Consider the following 10,815-nt stretch of genomic DNA (forward strand, 5'->3'; position numbering starts at 1 on the left):
AACACTTTCAAACTCTGACTGGTGACAATCTCAACGACGTTGAGGTCGCTCGGCCAAGACGAGCATAATCATGTGATGACAATTGTAATGGACAAAGACAACAAAAAAATTACAAAAGAACCTTAAACTCTAAATATTAAATATAATGAAAAATTATGTATGAGATTAATTTTTTATATAAAAAATACATTTAAAATATTTTATTTATAATAAAGTAAATATGAACTAAATCCAAATTACAAATTAAATAATAAAAAATAATAATTAAAAAAATATAAATATAAGATATTTGAAATACTTGCTAATCTAATATATCAAACAATAATCAAGAATTTAGTTTCCATGGTATAAGAAGATCTTGACAAATCAAGCTATTTATTACCTTTGACAAACACTTATTTATTACCTTATAGTTTGTTTATAACTAAGAACAAATCAGTTCTGACATTTTAATTAAAAAAACATTTCAAAAAAATATATGGTTCACGTTAATAGTATATATACACATAACAGTTATTTAACTGTTTGAATTAATTTAGGTAAAATTAAGTTTAGTCAACTTTAAACAAATAAAAAACTCGATCTTTATATTATATAAATTAGAACAATATGTTTATTGGCTAGATTTTTCTTTTGTCCTCTCTGGCTAGCTTTCTCCTACAATTTCCAAAAACGTCAACCTTAATTTTGTGTTCTCGAATATGAATAAAATATGAAGAGTATCTAGAGCTCTACATTTATATTCGGAAAAAAAAAATCTGAAAAGAAATGTTTTACACTATCAATGTTGAATACTAAAAAATTCTTAATAAATTAATCTATCCCGAGCCATAAATATTAAACAAAAATAAAAGGAGTAAAAAATAAAGATTCCTTCTTTTATTTTTATTTTCCTTTTATTGCTCTACCTTCCATCTTCACAATATGATAGTGATATGGGCCCTGGCCCAATGAAGTATGTAATCTTCATCTTTTACCTCGTACACCTCCAACAATTTCTTTGTGCATTCCTTTAAATTTTGAGATTTCCGAAACGAGATTTCTGAAACTGAATTTTTGAAATATATGGAATACATCTTAGAATAAGATTTTCCAAACAAATATTCTTGTACATAAAATATATTTAAAAAGAACTTTTTGAAACATATGAAATATATTCCGAAAAAAGTTTTGTGGAATGAGTTTTCAGTTCTCTTTTTCTTCCTTTATGGCGTTCTTTTTGTGACTGGAAAGTGTGTTAAGCAAAATTGGGTTGCAGGAAGCAATAGTATTATTGTCATCACAGTTGAAAATTTATAGAATTGGAAGGAAGGGCGTTACGGATAATTGATACATGAAAGAGCTTTTCAGGTTTTGCGATATTATAATAAGAGACAATAGGAAAGATATTTGGTGTATAAAGTTAAATAATTAAGTTATATATGTATATTAAATGATGTGTTTGCTTATTGTCATAATCACAGATTTAAAAAGACCTTAATCCTGAACCGACCACGCAGCCCATTGCATTATGAAAAGTATTAATTATTGTTAATTATGTTTGTTTAATTAATTGTTTCGCTCCTTAATTACGTGTACCGCCACTACAACTCACTTTCTATTAATATATTTAAATTCAGCACTTAGAGCCATGCATGGAAAGTGATCCATACGTGCGAATTAATTTAATATTTTAAATTGAAGAGGGTGAAAAATATACATGGAGCTAACGTGTCTAAGGAGGCACATCAATCGTTTTCCTTTGGCCCTTTACGATATTCTCTTTCTTGTTTTGCCATTAGTCTTTAGCTTATGGTTATACACACTTCTGCAAGTTATCCACACTAATTTACCTTTTTACCCACACATAAAAAAGAAAAGAGAGAAATCATAATTATACATTTTTCAACATGTATTTCAAGGTAAAAGTAAATAATTTTTTTATAAAAGGAAAAAAGTAACTAATCATAGGCTTTATTTTACAGTTAAAGTGGTCCAAAGAAGAAGAAAAACTATGACTTATCATTGGCTGCTGAATTGTGTTACTTTTAAGTAAAACAAAAAAAAATTAATCATTAAATTTATAGTTAGATAGGTGAAGTTCATATACTTCTCTTTTGTCGATTCATTTCAACCAATTCACTATTACGCTAATAACATTTTAAGAAAATATCTCAAAACAAATTTTTGTCATATTAAGATTTAAAAAACACTCAAACTCATTTATTTTCAAATCCAAATATTTTTTAAAAAATTACGATTTTATTGATTTATATTTAGTCTAATTAAAAGCTTGAAGATTCAATCCCTAAATTCATTTATCAGCTGGTTCAGCAAAGGAATGCCCGACTATAAGTAAACCAAATTCTATATTTTGTTTTGGTAAAATTAATTAGTTAAAATAAAAAGTAGTAAACTAATAAATAAAATAATTTATATTTTGGTATCTTGTGAGATAACTTTGATTTGTTATTGTAAAATATATATTTTTGTGAGTTTATAATGATTTTTAATTTAAATTATAAATTATACTGTGGACGTGGATTTATATTTATATTTTTTATACAAAGCACTCTATTCATTCTCTAAATATATTAATTTATATTATTTTTATTTGATCATATGTGAATGCAATTTTGATTATACATATATGATTTTCAAAACAAAAATTTGTATCTATTACCCTTCCCAACCCAATTAAGTTAAAATTACTCATACTTGCATTGTTTTAAACATTAATAAAAAAAATTCTTATAAAAAGTAATAATAACAAAAACAAAAATAATATCAATAATTCAATGTGAGAAAAATACACGTTTTTATAGTGTCAAATATTAAAAAAATCAGTATGGTTCAATAACCTTTAAAATAAAATATCAACTAACAATTTCAAAAGATGTCAAGTGATTATAGAAAAAGTAAATAATCATGTATGATTAAAATTTCACAATAGTTACCTCATTTGTTACTTTTAACAGTCGTTAGGTTAGTATAAAAAAATTGCTTAAGGAAAAAAAAGTTTTTTTAAATAAAATAGAATTAAATATATTTTTAATTAACGCGTAATTAAAATTTTTGTAAAATTTTAGATTTTGATATATTTTGGTTTCTAAAATTTAGAAAAAATATATTCATTTATTTATTTTTAAATTTTAAAAACTACAATTTCTTAAATTTTAAAATAAAGACAAATTTAAATTTTACATCAAGTTTAGAAAAAAAATATTTAATCCAATATAACTAACATAAGAATAATAAGAAAACAAGTAAATTTTTTGTTGCCTAATAAATTCAAAATATAAAATACTTGAAACAGATAATAATATATTTTTATGCAATAAAAAATAAATACCAAATGAAGCATGAAAAAAAGCAGCAAAAATGATGAAACATATAACTTAAAAAAAAACAACTTAATTTGATAAAATTAAGATTTATACTTTACAAAATAAATAAAATTGCATAAAAGAAAGAAAATAAAAATGTAATTAAGATTTTGAAAAGAAGAGAAGTAGCTTACATATCATAGTATAATTTGTAAACATTGAATAATTCAAACAATTAAGATAAAAATCAAAGACAATATTAAAATTAATTATGAATATTTTGATAATTTAAATTATGAAATCAATATATATATATATATATATATTCATCTTTGTTTTTATACCTATTTAAAATATTTGGTATTATTTATATTCTACTCATAATTCGATATCGTCAAATAGGTTCAGATAATATACATGAATTTATTTGCGTAAAAAAATCATTAGTAATTTTTTTTATTAATCCAAAATTGACATTTTTCCTTTTTTTTTTTTTTTTTTACTTTTTAACACAAACAAAGCATGTATATTATATAAGTGAATACTTTAATTTGTTACCGTAATGGATATTGTTAATACAAATTTATAATGCCAACTTTTTGGTGACAATAGTATGAAGCTTTTTAACAGATCAAAAGGTAAATAATTGATTAATGGATATTTTCTGAAAATATATAATACTTTTAGTGTAGTGTTTGAACAAGTTTTGCATTGAAGCTTCTATATTTGACTGATAAGAAAAAGGAAAAAGATGCCAAAGGGAACGTCTTTTTCATTATTTCCATATTTTATAAACTACTGCTTCTCTTTGTCAGTTTTTCCCAAGTTGACGAAAAGTTCTCAAATCAAAAAAATTAAAACAACTATTATATTATCCACACTCTGACTTTTTTAGTCACTATAAATCTACCTCACTCTTTTTCAATATTAATTTTCTTACTAATTCAAATTTAATATTATACTCTCGGGAGATAATTACATCACCATGGTCTTTTAGGTATTTACTACATGAATTATGATTTTATATATTTCTATTTAGTATAATCTTAAACCGAGGAGCTCAATCTTTTATTTTATTTTAGATGACTAGTTAATTATTCATTAAAGTTACGACTAATAATTCCTTTCATGTTGTTATAACAAGGGAGGATAAGAGAAGTATTGACTTCAACTTTTTCTAATAATATTTTTCAAAAAATATAACATTAATTTGAAGAATTCAAAATAAAAAATAAAAAAAAATTGTAAATTCAACTTTCTAGTGATAAAAACAATACATAATATTGTGTGAGGTTAGGTAAAAACACAAAGTCAAATATTAGATACCTACTTTGATATAGGCTCATCAATTATCCGATCAAGGCAATTGGTTAAGGGTTATATCATTTGGTTCGGTTTCGTCTAATCTATATCAATAAACTATTCATCTAACATAATTAAGTTAATTACTTTAAAAATATAAAAATATAATTTATGATTGAATAACAAACAATAATAATATTTTAAAAACTTTATACGGTCTTAATATTTTTCAAGGGAATATTAAATTGAGACCTTTTTCTGTAAGACATAATATCTTACGCTTTTAGATCTTCAATCTATAAAAAATTATATCTGGTATAATACATTATTTTTTGATCTAAAAAATATCATATATCTAAATGCGTGTGTGGTTCAATATTTTTCAAAACGTATTTTTTAAATAATTTGGAGTGATTTATAAAAATGGATTAAAATATAATAGTGAATGGAGAATGTAACGAAGGAAAAGAAGAATAAAGGAAAGTGGTGTGTCCAATGAGATTAAGCCACGTGAAGGAGATTTTTTAGGCAAAAGTGCTGACATAGGAAAAGAGAGGGTGCACGCAAGGAGTGTGCTACCAGAATCGAACATGGCCAAAAGAAAATCTAATAGAAGCCACAAGAATTCGTGGCCAAGAATTGAAACCTAGTTCTGACGTGGCATCTCATTCTGCTTTAATCGGATCAAAATCCTATTCGTCCTGTTTCCACTTACACTTCCCAAACCAAGTAACTAACTCGCTGCCATCTCCCACTTTTCGATTCGATCCCTCAAAAAAATGCACGAAATTAGAGATCCTGCAATTAGGCTCTTCGGCCAGAAGATCCCCTTCCCTGAAGATGTTGACATAGAAGAAGAAGAAGAAGAAGAAGAGGAAGAAGAAGAAGAGAGTGCTGACGGAAAAGAAGAGCAGGTATGCTTTGTAGTTTTTCTCTGAAAATTGTTTTCGGAATCAAACCAACGTTTTTCCTGACGTACACACCACACCCTTTCCTTCTAATGCTAAAACCTCTCATGGGTCCGTTTTGTCTCTTCGTTTTTCCTTTATTTCCACACATCACAACAACCTACCTCCCTACTCCTCTGCTTTTTTTAAATTTTCATTTTTACCTCATCTTCTTTTTCAATGGAAAACTTCTACCCTTCTGTTAATTTCTCTCAATTCCAATTGGAAATTCATTTAACGAAACTTCCCAATTTGCGTAATTTATTGCTAATTAGGTAGTTTCAATTCAATGTTCTCCAAGTAAATTGGTCGGATGTTAAAAGAAAAATCTGTTTTTTTTAAAAACAAAAAAATTTCAATTCCAAAATTGGCTTATTTCTGTACAAAATAATAGGTTTAGTGACCTTGCTAAGAATTGAAGTAAAATTTGTATTTCAAACCGTTCGTAGACAGCAAACTTTTCCCGTGTTCTGATTTTGCTGATTGTGATCACTTTTGTGGAACATTTTGACGTTTGAGAGGTGATATGAACAATCTACCCAACAATTTCAGTCAACTCTGTCTGTGGAACGGGAACATCACTGTTTTTTTTTTCACATCCACTTGTTTTATTGTTTCAACTCTATGTACATGTTTACTTCATTGTCCTGCTTAAAACCAGTGTTTTCTGTCGGTACAATCCTAATAATCCGCTATGTGGCTCTAAGGTTCTTGTTTCCTTTCTGTACCTTTCTTTGCCACTAAATATTGATTTTTTTTTTTTTTCGCTTGGATCATTCAGATAACACTTCACAGCTAAATTATCTATATAGTTCCTTGAGTTCCTGCATCAAGTATTTTTTTAGACCGTGGAATTGTTGTATTGTGTATTCTGGAATGTTAAGAACAAGGAACTTTATACTGTATTTAAGAATGGTTCCAGTAGAATTTTTCATTGGTCTTGCTTATATTTTTACACTATCAAATTGCACAGATACATCTCACAGGTCGGATTTTTGAGTTTTTTCCACTGAAAAATTAAACATATTTTCTGAGTATGAGTTTTTCAAATTTTGGTTTTCTTTTATGCAATATTTCTTCAAAAAGACTGCTCTACCTTCCTTATTACCCAATACTATTGTTTTTCCTGTTATGGATGTCATTTCAGCTATGAAAATTGTGAACATATATATCTTGGTTTTGTTCATGAAATTCAGAAGCATTCATTTTAGTGAACAAAACATGTTTTATATTACTAGGATGCTGGAGTTGAAAATGTTACTGAGGAAGAGCTAGAAGCTGATCCTTCTCCGAGTTCAGGAGAGACTAAAGATTCAGGTACATCCCCTGAGGCTATTGTGAACCCCAAAACACCCTCCATAGAAGAAGAAACGGCAAAATCAAAAGCTGATAAATCAGAGAAGGAGCAAGGCGATGCGGCTCACTCACAAGAGAAAACTCTGAAGAAACCAGATAAAGTGCTACCATGCCCCCGCTGCAAAAGTATGGACACTAAGTTTTGTTACTACAACAACTACAATGTCAACCAGCCACGTTATTTCTGCAAAGCTTGTCAAAGATACTGGACTGCAGGTGGCACCATGCGGAATGTTCCTGTGGGGGCAGGGCGGCGAAAGAACAAGAACTCTGCCTCGCATTATCGCCACATCAGTATCTCTGAGGCCCTTCAAGCAGCCAGAATTGATTCTCCCAATGGAACTCATCTTCCAACTTTGAAAGGCAATGGTAGAGTTCTCAGCTTTGGATTAGATGCACATGCACCGATTTGTGATTCCATGGCATCTGTCCTCAATCTTGGAGAGAAAAAGGTTCCCGATGGCACAAAAAATGGATTTCAGCATGGCTTTGAGGATCAAAGACTCCCTATTCCTCGCAAAAGTGGGGAAAATGGTGATGACTCTTCAACTACATCTTCCATTACAGTTTCCAATTCCATGGGAGAAAGTAGCAAAAACACCTTCCAACCACAACCGGTGCTCCAACATCATGGTTTCCTTCCTCAACTTCCGTGTGTTCCTTGGCCCTATACATGGAATTCTCCCGTTCCCCCACCTGCTTTGTGTCCTTCCGGATATGCCTTATCATTCTATCCTCCTGCTACATTCTGGAACTGTGGAATGCCAGGGAATTGGAATGTTCCATGGTTTTCTTCACTTTCATCTGCTTCAAACCCGAACTCTCCAGGCTCCGGTCCAAACTCTCCGACTCTGGGGAAGCACTCGCGGGACGGGGACATGATCAAGCAAGACTCCTTGCACAAAGAAGAAGGTTCAAAGCCAAGAAACGGGGGTGTTTTGGTTCCGAAAACGTTGAGAATCGATGATCCAAATGAAGCTGCAAAGAGTTCTATATGGGCAACTCTAGGAATTAAGAATGAGTCAGTAAGTGGGGGAGGTATGTTTAAGGCCTTCCAATCAAAGAAGGAGGAAAAGAATCATGTTGAAGCCTCTCCAGTGTTGATGGCCAACCCTGCAGCTTTATCTAGATCCCTCAATTTTCATGAGAACTCATGAATTAATGGAACCTGTTAGATGTCCTTTTTGCAAGGTTAGTCACTTATACTGTATCCAGCAAGAGACGGTGACCATCTTTGAGATTTGCTTCCTTGACCGTGTATAGAAGAACCGAAAGGGTGGTACTCTCTGATTTCCTCAGCAAACATAAGTGGACGGCGAGGACTAATTTTGTCTTAATTTTATTTGACATTATGAATAGAATATATAGGTTATTTTTAATGTGGTTAGTTTGATGAGTTTGAGTTCATGTGCATGTATAAATATATATATCTATATATTTGTGAAATACTGATCTTTTAGGCCAGAGATGGAAAAGATCTTTCACGTTGTATAAAAATCCAGATATTGTACATGTTTCTTCGGTACTCAGTAGAAAAGTTCTGACTTTCGGAGCATTGCCTCTCTCCCTCTGTCTGAACGAACACCAAAAACTACAGAACTAGGAAGATAAGCACAGGCAATACCATGATAAAACACTCTTGATTGTCTCCTCCTACTTTCATATTCATTCAAAAAATAACTGATATTACAATAACATGTTCCAGAAAAGAAAAAGTTGCTTTTACAATAAAAATTATCGATCATGTTATAAAAATATTAAACAATTGTCTTGGACACTATTAAAGCTGAACCACAATAATGATTCATCTATAATTATTTTGCTTTCTAAAATTTTGAAGTCAATAATAAAAGCTAATTTATTATCTAAGTTAACACTACCTCCATCCCACCTATTACACCTATGAATAAAGTTCTTACATCGAATATAAATTTAGAAATGAATTTAAATCTTATTTTATAAATTAATTTTATAAAATGTATTTTAAAATATAAAATAGTATTGAAATGTGATGAGACCTAATGCTAAAAGATGAAACTTTTTCTTCTTGGCAGCCAACTTCTTTTGACTTTTTCTCTTTTTAATTCCCTTTTACCCTTTCCATCTGCAACACCAAGAAAGCAATGCCTCTTTTATTTTCCTCCATACATACCTTCTCACTGCCAAATTTCAATCATTAACCCAAACCCAAACACAATAAATACACTTCTTTCTTAACTATCGCTTTTCAATTACTACACTTTTTATAATTATTTTCACTTTCTTTTTAGTTTCAAAAAACAAAATATATACATTTTATTTTTAAAAAGATAAATATTTTTTCATTTTTAATATATTTTTAGATTATAAATTTGCATTGAAAATAATAACATCAAATAAGTATTTATTTATGATGTTTCGATCTCAAATTTATTGAAAATAATAATGTTATTATTTACTATGGAGTCTCATCCATCAAGGTTTTATTTTTGAAAAATAGATAGAAAGAGGGATAATTACTTAAATTATGTTTGATTTTAACTCTTAAATGAATGATGTGTGTATGATAGAAAAATATTTATTTTTTAATTTTCAAATAATAGTTGATTGAAGAAAAATATTTATTTATTATTGTTACTTGGAGGCAGAAAGCTTTCAAAAGAAAATACTACGGATATATGAAGCTATTGGCTAACGAAACTGTGGGAAAGTAATTATCAACCTTTCCCACCTTTCCATTTCTGTGAAATTAAAAAGAAAGTTGAATTTGAATTATTATTTTTTGATTTGACTAAAATTATTATTATAAATTGCATTTGGAAAAAATACTATTATAACTAAATTTAAGATGAATTATCTTTTAAATTAATTTTTAAAAACAAATATATTGATGAAGTGTTTACTGAAAAATAAAAATGAATTTAAATATTTCAACTAAAATTCAAGTACATTATATGTAATCTTATTGCAACCAAACTCAATTTTTCGTTCCAAATCTTTTCATTTATTTTCTCTTTGGGACTATTCACTTAACGAACACATGATGAGTTTTTTGAAAAGTTAAATTTCAATTTTCAGGATCCTAAACAAAATTTCCAAAATCGTCTTTGGATTCTTACCATTTTTTTTCTTATTAAGAATCGTTCTTAAGAACTATATGTTGTAGAAAAATAATGGTTAAAATCCTCATTTGGTCCTCATATTTGTATGGCAATCTCAATTTGGTCATCATATTTTTTTGGTCTCAATTTGGTCCTATAATTTGTAAAAATGAGGCAATTAAGCCCTCTCCGTTAAGTTTTCTCTTACGGCGTTAAAAGATGCTGAACTGTAATTTTTTTTAAATGATGTGGCATTATGTAATAAATTGAATGGATTATGTGTTATTTACACGTGAAAAAATAAATTCTTTATATAAAAAATTTCCATTAAAAAAAAATTCTCACCCATTAACTTCGTCTTCTCAAAAAAAAAACCCTAGCCGTCAGCATGTGCCGCCATCATCCTCGCCAGAAGCACCACCCTGTTACACAACCATCAATAGTTAGAGACATCAGCTAAACTGAATCCAGTGGAGGATCTGAAAACGAACCCGAGTCACCCAACCATCAAATGGCTTTTCGCTTGGACGGCGCGTGGGTTTGGGGGACGGTGGCGGAGCTTGGCATAGAGGCGCTGGGGAATGCCGTGCATCCAGAGGAAGGAGACGATGGCGATAGAGATGACGAAGACTTGTAGCGCGATATTGCGAATCATGCTCCATTTTTGGAGTCTCGTGGTCGTCACGGATCTGCAGAGGGAGTGAGGTATATAGATAGATTGATGGAAACGAAGAGTGTATGAATTTGAGAAGTTTTTGTGGTCTTCTTTAGTCAGAGACTCTACGGTGAAGACACCACCAACAAATCTTAACATCCTAATCTCCA

The 10,815-nt window shown here is 29.5% G+C and overlaps 1 protein-coding gene across 1 annotated transcript; it reads left to right on the top strand.

Annotated features, from left to right (window-relative positions):
• The first annotated feature begins 5,264 nt into the window (after positions 1–5,264).
• Positions 5,265–8,465, top strand: LOC106769270 (cyclic dof factor 3). The gene is made up of 2 exons (XM_014654814.2): positions 5,265–5,521; positions 6,793–8,465. Exons 1-2 carry the CDS (start codon positions 5,387–5,389, stop codon positions 8,065–8,067), a joined length of 1,410 nt encoding a protein of 469 aa, XP_014510300.1. The 5' UTR covers positions 5,265–5,386; the 3' UTR covers positions 8,068–8,465.
• Positions 8,466–10,815: the final 2,350 nt, after the last annotated feature.

This window comes from Vigna radiata, chromosome 7, assembly GCF_000741045.1.
Source record: "Vigna radiata var. radiata cultivar VC1973A chromosome 7, Vradiata_ver6, whole genome shotgun sequence".
Classification (NCBI taxonomy): domain Eukaryota; kingdom Viridiplantae; phylum Streptophyta; class Magnoliopsida; order Fabales; family Fabaceae; genus Vigna; species Vigna radiata.